Source organism: Neolamprologus multifasciatus, chromosome 7, assembly GCF_963576455.1.
Source record: "Neolamprologus multifasciatus chromosome 7, fNeoMul1.2, whole genome shotgun sequence".
Classification (NCBI taxonomy): domain Eukaryota; kingdom Metazoa; phylum Chordata; class Actinopteri; order Cichliformes; family Cichlidae; genus Neolamprologus; species Neolamprologus multifasciatus.
In genome coordinates, this window is record NC_140445.1 from 4,183,319 (window position 1) to 4,199,388 (window position 16,070).

General features: G+C 40.0%; 1 protein-coding gene across 1 annotated transcript; it reads left to right on the top strand.

Annotated features, from left to right (window-relative positions):
* Window positions 1-2,443: 2,443 nt before the first annotated feature.
* On the top strand, window positions 2,444-15,593 carry gins3 (GINS complex subunit 3). The gene is made up of 3 exons (XM_085166838.1): window positions 2,444-2,852; window positions 3,442-3,675; window positions 10,498-15,593. Exons 1-3 carry the CDS (start codon window positions 2,682-2,684, stop codon window positions 10,726-10,728), a joined length of 636 nt encoding a protein of 211 aa, XP_085022964.1. The 5' UTR covers window positions 2,444-2,681; the 3' UTR covers window positions 10,729-15,593.
* The last annotated feature ends 477 nt before the right edge of the window (window positions 15,594-16,070 follow it).

The window sequence follows — 16,070 nt, forward strand, 5'->3', positions numbered from 1 at the left end:
TTTCAGCTGGTCACCAGTGGTTATTTTATGCCAAACCACAGTCCTTTCTAAACCACATCAGAATCAGAATCAGAATCAGAAAGGGTTTTATTGCCAAATGTTGAGCAAGCGTTATACTGTCATATAACGCTTAAATAGACATGAAAATAAAAATAAGAATAAGAATTAAAAGTGCTAAGTAGATAGATATATACATGAGTGCAGGTGGTGATCAGTGCCAAACATGGAATGATGCAGTGAACACAGCGTAGGGTCATGTGTTAGTGGTGGGAACAGTCATACGGTTATTGTTCATAACCGTATGACTGTTAGGGAAGAAACTGTTCTTATGGCGAGAGGTTCTGGTGCGAATGGACCGGAGCCTCCTGCCTGAGGGGAGCAGGTCAAACAGACTGTGTCCAGGGTGAGAAGGGTCAGCTGAGATCCGAGCTGCACGCCCCAGTGTCCTGGAGGTGTACAGGTCCTGCAGAGATGGGAGTCTGCATGCAGACACATATAAATTACTGAAGCAAGGAGATGTAAAAAACCAGAGATATCTTGTGCACAGTGCTGAGACACAGGCAGCATGTGACAAAATACAGTGTGATGTACTGGGTTTAGACTTTATGGCACATTTTTAACATTTGCCAGGTTTGTGTGGGTCACTTATATCAGGGTTAGGGGTGGGAGTGAGCTTCGGTTAACATCCATCTTGTTTTAAGGAATTTCTGCCTGTTTGCTTGAAAAAGCTTACGGCAGCAGAACTGCAGGACCAAAATGTCTTCATGGTACTGTCTGGAAAGCAAACTTAACCCTAACCTTAATGCTCAAGCACCTCTCCTGTATAATACGTTTTGGTTAATTCTGTGTAGAGTCATGTTACTTTGCATAGACACAGGACCTCTGAAGGGTTCCTGAAGAGTTTGGCACTGAGACACTGACAGATGATGCTTTGGGTCATGTGGGTTGTGGGCTCCATGGATCTGACTTGTTCACGCGCACCCTTCAGATTCTGGATCAGATTAGGAGTTTGGAGTCCAGCTGAAAGACTTTAGGCTGTTTCCCTGCAGCCATTCCTGGGCAGGTTTGCGGTGTAGTGGGGATACACTGTCACGCTGTCCGAGGCAGCTGCCATCAGGGAGCACCACTGGGGAGGAGTGTGCTTGGTCTGCAGCTATGTTGGGTGTGTGGTACATGTTGGTTAGGAGTCAAAACGCCATTCATATCATGCCAGAAGTTTATCCCAGCCAAGAATTACATAATAATGACACAAAAATCATCAAGTTATTTATTTGTGACTTTAACTCTGTTCCTGATTTGAGTAATACTTCACCTGTCAGTGTTTACGTGCTCACCGAATCATTTTTTGCAGGAATTCCATTCGATATTTTACTCAAGAGTTTCTTCTGGAGCACCCACATTGTGTCACAATGTCTAATGCAGTGTTAGCGGAAAGTGCTATGAACTTCAGCACAAAGTGTTCAATCCCACTCGTGTGTTTTTCTAATATTAGAGCGCTTGCGGTCATAATGTGGTTATGATGCCTCATGAGCGCCACTTCAAATAAAGTGTTGCAGGCCTGTTAGGGCTGAGATCATCCCTTCTGCTTATTATGGCCATGATGCATGGAGGGATTTCAGGGGAAGATTTTAACTTCAGCATCATGATGCATGGAACACAGGACCATAGAAAACCAACTAATAATAATAACTGCAGCTGTTATTGCCTGTTTATGGGACACAAAGTGTTCTCAGTCTATCATAGCCTGCAGCTAACAGAGGGGGATGATGTTTTGTGGAAATTACGTGGTCTTCAGTCAGTTTCTCACAGTGAAAAGTCCCTGCTGGCTCAGCTCAAACAAACAAAGATAGTACCTTCATTCACTGCTAATTAATGATTTATTTTACATTCTGAGCATTTGAATAATCACATGTTTATTGTGGATACTAGCATGACTCATGACTTTGGTGTGTAGTATGCACATCCAAGGCAAACTGAAGGTACCCTTACTGAATGGAAAGAAGAAAGATTACTGAATAAACTTGCTGGCATTTTTCTTTTATAAACTCATCAATGTCATCAAGAGATATAGAAAGAAGGTTAGAGGAAAGACAAGTTTGAAGTATGCTAATTTCACTTTTAAGTGTGCTTGACAGAAAACTTAGTGTTAACTTGGCATTCATAGTTTAAGATACTTATCTTATTTTTACAATTGTAGATGTAATTATTGCAATTGCAATCATTACAGCGAAACATTCTTACAACCTGATACAAGGTGACTTTACATTTTTAATGGTTATATTCTGACCTCTAATGGCTGAAATTGTAATTACAGATTGCTTTTTATTGACAAATTTCTTTATGCTTTTCTTTGAATGAACAACTTGTATTATAATAAGGGCTAAGCCTGTTATTTGTCCTTACATAATTTGAAATTCAGCACGTTTAAAAAAAATCAAAAACAAAAAACAAAAGAAAAGAAGATAAAAATAATCGATAACTGATTTTCGTTTGATTTTCACTAGCAATCAATTGCTCTGGTCTTGAGCTCTCTGCGCCGCTCTGATTGGTGCGTCATATTTTCTGGCGCCAAAACAGCAAAGGCAAAACAGACTGTAAACATAGCAGAGCTGGGTTACGTCAATAACATTTTACTAAAAGTATTTTTGTATCTGACCGCTTTACAGATTATTCAAACGTAAATGGACACGCAGTCGTATTTTCCCGTACCGCCAGGGGTGGGTATGGAGGAGAATTTCCTGTCTTTGGACGATATTTTGCTCTCTCATGAGAGACTTCCTATCCGGACAGAGTGCACTTTCCCTCGGCTTGGCTTTCTGGAGAAGTCGAGTGACACGCAGGACATCCCGGAGGTCGGTAAACACATAACAGTTAAAGTATTGCGAATGTATTTATGTTAAAACAAGTAAACCAAAAGTACCGGAGTCGCCCGTTTATCTTTTTTTTCACAAAGCTACTTAAATCTCGCTAAACGTCATTCATATTTTTGATACTTTTGTTTATGTCATTGTATTTATAAAGGAAGAATCTTCGAAAAAGCAGTTTCCAGCGTTCAAGGATAGACACGACTCGCGTGTAAATTCGGCCTATTTATAAACGCGAACAACTATACCAGTATCAAAATTTCTAACTTTTGTATGCTTAAGCTTCAGCTAGTTAGCATCGCAAGTGTTCTTCAGTCGGCTACCAGAAGGTGGTACTAGTCTTAAAAATCTACTACTAAACAAATAAACTACATTTGAAAAGCAATGTTTCTAAAGGAGCAGGTAACGTCAAGCCTTGCTGTAGGTATCGCAGTAAAGTGAACAGTGCTTTAGTACATGTGAGGTTTTGGATTTCTTAAAAAATCCGGTGTACACCAAAACACACCCCTGTAGCACTATTAGAGCTCCAGAGAGCCGGGGTATTGTTACTCCATCACTGTCTTTTGTTTCATCCCAGGGTACAAAGATGGAGCTTCCTCTGTGGCTGACCAAGGGCCTGTATGAGAGGAAGAGGAAAGTGGTCTCTGTGGAGCTTCCTAAGGTGTACAGAGAGGGTTGGAGGACCGTGTTCAATGCTGATCCCAACGTGGTGGACCTCCATAAGATGGGGCCCTACTACTATGGCCTGGGATCCCAGATGCTGCACTTTGACAGCCCAGAGAATCCTGAGATCGCACAGACTTTGCTGCAGGTAAAAAAAAACAAAAACATGGAGGTAATCAAGGATGAGAGAGAGCAGAGTAGATCTGCATCACCGAAAGTGCAAAATAATCCTTATTTATCTTTTACTGTCCTGCAGTGCCTGCTCCAAAGCAGGTTAGGTTCGACTTAAGAAATTAACAGGTGTCCATAAACCAATCAGATATCTGGAAAATAATGTCACCATGTTTCAGACCTTTGTCTGGACACGGTATGAGTGTCTAAAGTCTTAAAAACATTATTGAGAAGAATAGATTCTTAACTTAATTCTGCTGCTGTTGTTGTTGTTGTTGTTTTTTTCATTCTTTGTTGTTTTTTATTTTATTTTTTCTGTGGGGAAATTTTAAACACTTTTATTGACCTATTGGCCTGCTTTTATTGATCATAAAACCAGGCACCTAAGCTGTGTCGCTGATCTTATATAAAATTTGTTAGTAAGCCTACTTACTTCTTTGATTTAGGCTTCTGTGTTTGTTCTTCACTCACTTGCCTCATTTTTCAGAACTGCAGCTGAAAGAATATAGCTAACCTTATCTTAGATACAAGTAAATAACATTTTAATTGAACCAAATACACAGTTTTAATTACAGTCACAGCCGCCTGTGTTTTAATGATAGAGCTGTGATTGTATTGTATAAGCGACACACGTTGTGTGTTTTTTTTTTTTTTTTTTTTTTTAAATCTTATTCCATCATGGATGCCAGTACACCTTGTTTATGTTGTGCAAAGCACTTAAAGTCTGCACACATTCCAGCAGGACATTTTAATATACTAGAGCACCGAGCTGTTCCTCTCACACACACATTCAGATGTTGCAGCTTTAGCTGCAGTAACTGTTCTTTTCAGCCTCTGTTATGTCTTTAGTCTCTGTCTTTTTCACACTGCTGCCAGTAGGCCTGTCTGTGCATTCGATTTGTCACGCACTCCAAATACTGACTCTTTTTGCGAATTCTGAATCGTGGCTTGTTGAGTTTATAAGCACCTTGGGGTGGCTGTTGAGCCTGATCACCAATGTTTGGTTAAGTGACGCCAGCAGCTGTGGCTCAGGTGGTAGTTACTCCATTGGGAGGACGGTGGATCGATCCCCGTCTCCTCCAGTCAGAAGTGTCCTTGGTCAAGATATTGAACCCTCATTTGGCCCGTATGTGTTGAAGTGACTAGGGATAGACAAAAGGCTTGTGTGTATGATTGGGTGAATGAAATTTGCAGTAGAAAGTGCTCTGATTACTCAACTGAGTAGAAAGATATTATAGAAGTGCCAGCTTTATCCTGTATATGTTAGTATTTGCCTCAGGTTTCGTCATGTTTAGTGTGAGCAGCCACCATTGTAACAGGAAAAAAGGAAACACAGACTAGACCCGCTGTAATAATAGCAGGTGTGTGCTGCACAGCCATGAAATAATACATATATAAATCAGACAGAGGTTTTTATTCCACATGACATGTGCAGTGATTGATTTCCTTCATCAAGGACACAGCGTGTCTGCAGATTCATGAAAGCAGTGTGTGCGCGCTATGGGAGGTGAGGCAGACCTACAGGAGAAGTACAAGTACATTAGCTTCTTGTGGTGGCAGATATTAAGTGGACTCTTCATTAAAAGCTCAACATTTTAAAATGAGTGCATGGGTGGAATTTTAAGTTGCCACCAGAGTTTGGGATTGTCTGCGTATTGATCTTTGTGTACAGATGGTTTGTACCTGAGCAGCTCGTTTTATTGCCACTCATAATATATTTAAAAAAAACTGAAGGAAAACAAATGAAAGAGTCCAGCTTTAGCTGTCTATACCGACGGCTCATTCTGACTGTCTCCTACTACTCGTGTTTTGCAAGTGAGGATAATTTCTGCACTTTCTATGAGGTGGAAGACGGAAAAAAGAAATTGGAGCCTGTGTTTGGTCATCGTGACCGCGATCTCCTTTGAAACATATTGTCACTGAAGCCTTTGCATGGCTCTTGTATCTTTTCCATTCCTGCTACACCTTTTTGTCCTTGTCTTATTATCAAAGTGTCTGAAGGTCTCAGAGTATCTTAAAGCATTCATGTTGTTTTCCTAAAACCTCCTAAATGTGGTGTCTGACTGCTGCTGGCAGTAATGCTGCTTAATGATTTCCAGGTAAACTGATCCTTGTGTGATGTAAGTTTAATATGCAGGCTTGAAATAACTCCATCCATCTTTTACTGTAAAAGTGCTTCCATTATTAGCAAAAATGCTTCCTCCAATAGAAATTCAGGGTGTATATAATTATAGTTATCGTGTATATCATGACTATTCAGACTCAGCTGCTGAAATATTATATAACATGCAGATTTGGTAACTGGACTGACTCTTATGGAGTGCTTTTCTGTTATGCTGGATGGAAATCGATGGAATCGGCCAATTAGAGTTCAGTATCTTTGCCAAAGAACATTTCAACATGTGGACTCAAGCAGCCAGTAATGGAACCAACAACCTCTGTTTGGTAGACAGCTCGCTCTACCTCCTGAACCAATTTTGACACTTTTTCTGTAGTTAACCAAAATGACCGAGGCCATATTTCTTAGCAAGCTGTGCAGATGCTTATAGAGAAAGCTGTGCAGTTTTAACCCATTTCCAATCAGGAAGATATTACAGATTTACTTCAATTATTCATTTTTTAAGCTATTACCAGGGTTTTAATAGTTTTGCAATTTTCATTAGTTTTTATTTTTATTTAGTTTTGACTTCAGATTTTCAATTTTATATCAGTTTTAATTAGTTTTTACCAATTGTTTGCTAGTTTAGTTTAGTTTTTATTTTTTTTGAAAATCCTTAGTTTCAGTTTAGTTTTGATTAGTTTCAGTTATAGTTTTAGTTGTGTTTGCAATAATTAAGTGTAACAAAATCCCAGTTTCATCATATCAGTCATTCTGCTTATCCTTGGGTATGTTGCTATTCCAGCTACCATACTGCACCCTGGACAGGTCGCCTGTCTGTCGCAGGGCTAACACGCAGAGACAGACAACTCACATTCCCACCTATGGGTTCTTTAAATAAATAAATAAAGGCAGATGAACAACCATTGATACCAGGCAACTATAAAATGTATATCTTGGCCCCAATGAGACTATTAACTCTCGCAGCACCGGGTGTTCGTAATTTTGGTTCAAGTGAATTGATAAACTTTTTGAAGGTAATTGACTCACACAGTTGTGTAGATATCCCCGTCCTGTTGTCTCGGGATGCATCACGCTGCCTTGCCTGGGGTTAGCTTCTGTTTTCTGGGGATGAGGGTTGAGTGTGCTCCCTTACCTTCTCAAGCTAAGCTAGGTTAGCCTTCTTGTGTGAGCTTTTCAAGTGCACTTTAAGGTTTGTGGGATTTTTTTCCCTTTAAAAATGTCCCTCATAATTTGTCTCTTTCCACTACAAGACACTTGCTTTATCCAAAACACAGTCATATTCAAAGTAATCCCAAATTGGACTCTGGCGCTTTCTTCCGACTTTTCCTGACATGATTCTGCGCGTGGACGGAGCAGCAACACAGACGACTCGACTAACGTGCTGCCACCTGCTGGCATAATGAGACACAGCAAGAAAAAAATCTGGAAACTAAACTTCATTTTCACCCTTGACTCTTGTATGACACGCACACATCAATGAAAACTAAACACATTTTTACTATAAATTCAGTTGATTTTAGTTAGTTTTGTGAACACTCATTATAGTTTTAGTTAGTTTTCCTTTTTTTGTTTTTATTTTTATTTCCGTTAACGAAAATGTTTTTTCACTTCTAGTTTTCGTTATTTCGTTAGTTTTCGTTAACGATAATAACCTTGGCTATTAGATAACAAGAATATATGACTGCTTGTTTCCTTGGATGGCCTAAACCTCTTTGAGGGTGCAGGAATTAACTGAAAAGTTTGAAACAGTTGTGTTGGATACTTGTGAATTTTTCTAAAAAGTTATACTTTGGATACAACAGTTTTGTTTTCCCTCTGAGGAACACCTGCATGATGTTTTTCAGCTATGCATGTGTAGCTTTCTAGATTAATTGCTAATCTGAATGAAGAGGTTAATGTACAGTTTTGTTAAAATTGCTCCCAAAACAGATTTTTGTAATTTTTGAACACGAGCAGAAACCTTTGATTAAACACGTGAATTATTAAAATGCAGAGGGTGATGTATGAATGTATTAATCGTGGACATTTGTACAATGTTTGATGGAGAAAAGGTGCAGAGGGGTGCATTAAAAACTGTCCAGAATTCACGAAATGTGGTATCTGATTTCCTCTCCACTTGTTGAGGCACAGAACGTTTCTCTGTTTTAAGCCCTGTTTCAGTCTTCTCATCCTCTGAGGTGCTAAACCCTCCAAATAAAGGATTTCTGCTGGATTAACACCAAGATCAAACGCGTGCTGATGGTATGTTATGCGTTCCTGGACCAGCAGGGGCAGACCACTGTTCTCTCTGCAGCCAGACATGAAGTTTTTCCTTGTAATGAGGTCACAGTGTTTGATGGCTCTGATGTCACCTTCTGTTTCAAGCAGAAATCTAAACGTGAGATTAATTTATTTGTTGCATAAATGAACAGATCTGAGATTAGAAAGTGAGTCTTTGACTTTGTGCATGTGTTACTGCACTATATAGTCTTGTTTAAGGAAAGAGGTTTTGTCCTGGTGTAGCTGACTGACAGAAGCAGCAGCCCAGACGTTTTATTAAAAATGCTCACAGGACACACATTCACTGATAAACCAGTGTTACTCTCTTCATCACAGCTAGGGGGTGCAGTCAGCTCAGGAAGTGTTACAGTGCTGCTGTTACCAGGCAGACTCACTTTAACCTGACTCTGACACACAAACAGAAACACGTTCAGAGTTCTTTGCAGCCTCTGATAGCTCAAACTGTTAGAAGCTGTAAGATTATTTTTAACGTGAGCGCAATAGCTTAATCTGTCGTGTTGAAATTTATCAGTTATGAATAATGCACGACTGCATTCTGACTGAAAAAATAGAAAACTAAAGGTGCCAATCAGTCTGGTGGTTTTTTAAATTGTCTAAGTTTCTTGTTGACATAGTAATTCTTTCAATGTTCGAGTCACACATGTTAGTATTGATCTATATTGTCACATTGAATCTATAATATATTTGTGTGGCTATCCTTCTGTGCTAGAGATGCACTGACCCACCTTTGTCCAAGTCCTATCTGATATCGATACCATTACTCCAGATATTTGCTGATATTGAATCCTAAATTATTTCCTTGGGAATTAATAAAGTATGCTGATTCTGATTCTGAAATACTAGTAATGAATTAATGACGTAATCATCTCCGTGACAAAATCACGTGCAAACTCCACACAAAGGCCTCGGCCGGGGTCGATGCTGACCACTGTGACACCTGCCTCCCAACCTGTAACCCGGCCTTTGGAGTAAACTAAATGTTTATTCCAAAAGTCGGGTTAAATTAAAATGTCCTGGGAACAAACCTTAATGCTCATGTTGACGTACTTGGATGACCCACAATTTCATTTTGTTCTTCCTGTGAATTTTTTTTTTAACCCTTTAAAGCCGGTCGGAGCGGACACGCTGTGTTTTGCGTAACTATTTTTAAATCCCGGTAGCTCTGCAACCACGTAAGGTAGCGCAATAATTTTTTTTGCATATGAAACCAGGAGGAGTTGTACTTACATCTTATGCCATCAGCTTGTCCTCGGTCACAGTTTTCTTCCACATATAGCTTTGCAAAAACTGCATAAAAAGCGCTTGCAGCAACAAAAACATAATATTCCAGAAACGCGCTTTGCAGATCCGATCAGCTGTTCATAACACTTCCTACGTTGGATTAGACGTCAGCGCGAACTATCGCATGTCCGCCATGACCTGCCCGAAACCGGAAGTGACGTCATTTTCGCGGAAATGTATTTTTTTACCATCAGGGCCTCATGAGCCTATACTGGTGTTTTTAAAAGTTATGTTTGACTTTATGACTTTCTGTGTCGTTTCTGGGATGCTTAGGACTCATATTGCACTGCTGGAAACAGTTTATTTTGATGCATATGCTGCTTTTTTGCAAATTTGCATTATAATATTTATTTTCGTTTTTCCTGCAGTGTATAAAAATTGGTGTATTTCAAAAATAAAACTATGAAGACACTCAAAATAAATTTCCTGTGGTGGGAAACTATTTTGTGCAACTTTTTTGTATTTACAGTTTTGAGGGATAAGCCTCTTAAATTTCTCTAACTAGAAATATATGTTAAAAGACAAAAACGATTTTCAATTTTTTTGTAGTTTATTGCACTTTTTTGCAATTTATGTAATTACTATGCACTTAATTCATACATATTATTAAATTCTAGGCTGTAATGGTTGTATTGATGTATAGCAACTTGAAATGCTCCCAAAAATGGCTCCACAGCATGTAAAAATATAATATAAGCTCTGGCGGACTTGGTTCTATGGTAGGTCTTAAAGGGTTAAATTGAAATAGAAAAAGCAAATTAACTGTTATTGAAAATAATCGTTTATCTTTTCTAATTTAATGTTACAACTCAATGTAGCAGCAACAGGGAGAGCCATGTTTAGACACACCCTGATGTTACCGCCAATATTTTTCAGATCAAGTTTTTTTCTTTTCTTTTTTTTCTTCTTTTTTTGAAGCTTTGAAGTTTTGTCTGAAAGTTGAACACATGAAATTCTACATGTCTGAAGTTTAGCATTAAAATGATTATCAAAGGTGAGCTGTGTTGCACAAACTGGGTCACTCTGAAAACTTTCCAAGCATGCCTAAAATGTAAAATACATTCACTGCTTGGCGAGTTTCTGCACATTAAACTTTTCCTGCTGTCCTCCATCCAGACATTTATCGCTCGCTTCAGGCGGACCATGGACTCCTCGCAGAACGCCTACAACGAGGACACGTCAGCGTTTGTGGAGCGTCTGGACTGTCTGGAGAAGGCTCTATTCAGGTCTGGCCAGAGCGGCCTAAACGGCTTCCAGAGCTGGGAGAAGGGGCAGGCCTCGCAGCTCACCGCCTCCAGCCTGGTTCTCAACTACCGCAAGAGGAAAATCACTGATGTTCAGCCCTAGCCCTGCTCGCCCGCAAGAGACTCTTTTTAGTGCCGTCTTTGTCCACGGACCGCTTCTTCCCCTCAGCCTGAGCCATGCAGGAAGTGTTGAGACGTGGACCCTGTAAGGAGTATAAAGACATTTCTATTTATTTGTTACATTGTGTGCATTAAGAAGCTTCTTTGTGACATTTACACAAGTAAAGACTGTTTTTACCAGTAAAGATTCAAAACATTTGCTACTTTCTATCATTACAAGGCGAGTTATAATATCTTCTACTTTGGTTTGAATTTTTAAAAATCGAAAATCAAAGCAACGTTATGAAGATATTCATCCTGATATCTAAAGGCTTGTTAATAAACGTGATATTGGTATTAGAGCAGGGCGATATGACCAAAAATATTTATCACGATAAACATTTGAAAATTTGCGATAACGATATAACTGACGATATAATTGACACGAGACAAAATACTTTACAACTCCACAACTTTATTAGTGCAAAAAAAAACACAACATGTGTTTTCACTTAAACAAGCAGCTGTTTTTTTTATGTGCATTAAAGTTGTATAAAAATATAAAAGTGCAAATGCAAATTCCTTGCTGACAGTTTAACCAAAAGGCATTTCAAGTGGAAATTGGCCGACATCTCCTCAGCATAACCATGTATAATATCCACAAAACTTAAAAAGGGCAGCATGGTGGCACGGTGTCTTTCTGTGTGGAGTTTGCATGTTCTCCCCGTGTTTGCGTGGGTTCCCTCCGGGTACTCCGGCTTCCTCCCACCGTCCAAAGACATGCACTTTGTGGGGATAGGTTAATTGGATAATCCAAATTGCCCATAGGTGTGAATGTGAGCATGAATGGTTGTCTGTCCCTGTGTGTTAGACTGGCGACCTGTCCTGTATCCCGCCTTTCGCCCTCTCCAGCGCCCCCCGCAACCCTGAAAAGGATAAGCGGAAGCGAATGGATGGACTTAAAAAGAGGTTATACACACACAACACAGGAATATTATTTTGAAGCACAGTACATATCACTCCGCGAGGCTCCTGCCTACGACAGCCGTAATGCTCCGACAATCCATCAAGCGGTGCGGGTTCGTAGCTTAGCAAAGTCGTACTAAAACATTTGAGATTTTCGAGCACCGTGTACATAAAATTGTTTCGAGTTTCAGTAAACACAACCAGAATTCATACATAAGGCACGCGGGATTATAAAGGGCACTGTTGATTTTCAGAAAAATCAAAGGATTGATTTTAAGTGTGCCGTATTTTCCAAACAACACGGTAATAACGACGGCCCGCTAGCATGCTCTACCAAAAATAGTGCTTTGTTGTGTATCTGACGGACGAAAGCTAAACCAGTTCCACTGAAGTTGCAGCATTTTTACAAACCAATTCTGTTTCATCTGTTTCATTCAACGATCCGCTTTCGCCCTTCTCATTCTCCGCCATGCTTTTTCCGCCATGTGCGTATGTAAACAAAGGCACTGCTCATGCGCGTTTTACCCATATTCTATCGCGATATTTCATTTTCTTATCGTTGCCCAACATTATACCGGTGTTACCATGAACGGTATGATATGGCCCAGCCCTATTTGGTGTACTCTCTCAGAATAAAGTACTTTATTGTACCGTTAGGGGTAGAACCTTGATGCGACCCTGTAATAAAATTTCTTTCAAATTTTTTATGCCCACAGCACTTCAAAGGGTGAGCCAAAACACCTGTATCTGAGCGTATTTGAGGAAAATTCAATTCAGTTGCTGTGAGGTGTTTTCTGTTCTAAGCTAAAGACCATACAATAATATAGAGAAAACCTCAACAATCAGATGACCTCATATGAGCAAGGCGACCGTGGGAAGAAAAACTCCCTTTTGACAGGAAGAAACCTCTGGCAGAATTCAATTCAATTTTATTTATTTAGTTGTTGTGATTTTGTCCAGCGCCAAATCACAACAACAGTCGCCTCAAGGTGCTTTATATTGTACAGTAGATCAGAGATAGCACGATACCACTTTTTTACGTCCGATACCGATATCATAAATTTGGATATCTGCCGATACCGATATGAATCCGATATAGTGTGTTTTTTAATCAATAAAAATGTTTTTTTTTAAATATCTTGCTGCTTTTTGTATAAGTTCATACTCAAGTTACAAAAAAAACTAACACTAAAGCTATTTTGTTATACCTGTATGCAAAAAAAAATATACTGCACCCAAAATATTTCATAGTTCAGCAATGCTGATCAATCTAATAAAGTTAAACCTGCTCCATCCTTCCTATTCTGGTATTTTAAAGAGTAAGCAACCTAACTAATAGGGTTGCAAACTCCCAGCAAAAAAAAAAAAAAAAAATAGGGAACCACCCACCTTCCACCTCATAATGCTTAATCGACGTAATCAACTTTAATTTGATGCAGTGTGGGGAAAAGTAGTCTAGCTTACTAGGGTATATTAGACTTAATAGTTACTATATACAGTAATGGACTTCTATACATTTTACATCAGATTAAAACATTGGGTGTAAGATTCAGATAATTTTTAAATAATTAAAAGCTCAACATTTTAAATGAGAATAAGAAAGAAAAGTATGTCTTTGTTCCCCCTTTTCCCTGTTCATGCCCTATCGGTCCCCCTGGCTAAACTTTGCTAGATCCGCCCCTGCACAGTTACCAGCCGTCAGCTACGTAGAAAAAGATCCTGGTGTAGAAAGTAATAAATAAATTCTAACAACAGCTTATCAAGGTTAAACGTGCTGCTGTTGTTCAGCCGCTGGTTTCCTCATTCTGGCGCGAAGTGGGCGATAAACAAACAAGAGAGACGATCAGCTGATCATTGATCAGTTTCATGATTGAAGTAGCAGCAGAAGAGAGGGAGGAAGAGAGAGAGGCAGTTGCTCCATGTATTGGTTGTTAAGCTTAACGCTGGAATGCTTTACAAACATTCAGAGATGGACTTACACACTTGCTTCACTTCTCTCGGGGATAACTTTGTCGGAGATGAAATGCCGGGTTGGTAGCCAAGCTCCAAATGCTCAACCAGACCACCGACAGGTCTTGCACGCCACAGCCGCTCTATCACGTGACGCATACTGCTCCGATGTGCTAAGGTTATGAGGCGAGTTACGGCGTGTCGCAAGTTTTGTGAGGTGCTTTTTTGATATTTAACGGATCTGATTACATTTTTTATTTTTCTCCGATATCCAATCCAGTAATTTAGGTCAGTATCGGACCGATACGTAATATCGGATCGGTCCATCTCTACAGTAGATCGTACAATAATACATACAGATAAAAACCCAACAATCATATGACCCCCTATGAGTAAGCAGTTTGGCGACAGTGGGAAGGAAAAACTCCCTTTTAACAGGAAGAAACCTCCAGCAGAACCAGGCTCAGGGAGGGGCGGGGCCATCTGCTGCAACCTGTTGTGGGTCAGGGGAGGGAGACGGGACAAAAGAGATGCTGTGAAAGAGCGCCAGAGGTTAATAACAACTGATGATTAAATGCAGAGAGGTGTATAAACACAGAGGGAATTAATGTTAGTGAAGAAGAAACACACAGAAACAGTGCATCATGGGAAGCCCCCAGCTGCCTAGGCCTGTTGCAGCATAACTAAGGGAATATAGCTCAGGAGTCACTTCAGACAGCCAATCTGGACCTGTGGTGGCCCCTCATGCTATGGTCTCATACCTTACCACCCCAGCTTTTCCGACACTTTGACACAGTCTAGTAAGCTGTTACGCTGCCCATGCTTTCTGTCAAAAGGGCTGTTTAGTTTCTTTGCATGGTAACTAACCTCTCCTGACAGATGATGCAGCTGAGGGCTCCCGCAAGATCTACATGATGTGGTGATTGACTGCACTTGTGGGTAGCCGTGATTTGCTCCATAAAGGCGACCGAACAGTTTTTCCCTCTAATTATCCTCCTTGCTGTCAATCAGTCTTTGATGTCACACTTCCACCATCCAGAAATGAGTCAGTCGAGTCATTTTCTTTTTAGATAATTATTATTTATCCCTGTTTTTGGACAGGAAATGCATGCATTAAAAGGTATAAAACAAAGTGTCTTTTTATTGAATTGCATACTAAGAATCACTAGTTAGCTAAATAAATGCAGTCAGACCGTCGGAGGAAATCTGTCAGGCATGGGTAGAACAAAAAACCCAGAGCTGACTGTGAGGAAACATACTAATCTCTGCACTGCATTGCTGTTAATACAGAAGGCAGAAATGCTTTGCATTTTGTTTAAATATAAGAACAGTAAAATCTTTAAATATCAGGTGACATTGTGCCTGTAGGAAGAGAAATCGAAACTGTTTCGAGTCCATTTTCTGCTGCTTATCTGGACGCCGAGCAAGCCAAGACATCACTCTCCCGAGCAGTGTTTCCCTGCTCCACCTTAGGGATCGTGTGGAGTTAATTGGCTAGATGGGTGTATACGGAGGTATCCTACTAGTTGGATGCACTTGAACATCGATAAAAAATACCCAGAATGCATCTTGATCAGATGTCTGTACCACCTCAGTGTGAAGGAACAGGGACTGTTTGTCCTCTTCTCACCTCGTCTCACCACAAAGAGCCAAGACTTCCTACAGTGGAAACTCCTTTTGATTTTTCTCCGAGCGCAGTCATGCTCTGCTATCTGTCAACCATATCGGCGTGGGACAACGCCGCAATTTCTGCTGACTCTGCACCGATCTACCGTCACGCTGACTCTTACAGGGATTAACAGCATTGATTTCCTGACCTCAAATGAATCACTGCTCCCCATGCAAGCCCGTGTTGTATTTATTATAAATCATTGGCTTTAAAGAGAATTCTTTGTATTTGGGCTACGCTTATCTGACATTTCTTGGTTAATGATAATCTATAAAAAATATAAATCACAAGTTGAGAGAAAAGTTTTCAGAGAAAAACATAGTGTAGAATAATTCTGGATGCAGCTAATGAATATTAGCTTTAACAGAGAATCGTGATCTCTCCAATTTGGAAAACACACAAATACTCAGGAAGAAGCTCAGAATCTTGGCATTCTCATTATCGTTCATCCTGTGCTCAGTTTGGATGTAAAACTGCTTTAAAATGTGATATTACAAAGGTCTTTGGTCTTCAACGTGACGGGAGGCCTGCAGGCACTCGAACAGTGAATACTGCACAGAGAGTCTCCACAGTGTGCAGATTGAGGTCACATCTATGCCAACTGTTGTGCACAGTGAGCCGAATCTGTAATAACCACCTGCCGGGCACCAAATGCTCTTAAAATGTGTCTTTGGTAGAATTACCAGCGAGGGTCGTACACCTCGCAAACCACACAGTCATGACAAGACTTTCTGTGGTAACACTCCAAGGAGCTAAAAGTT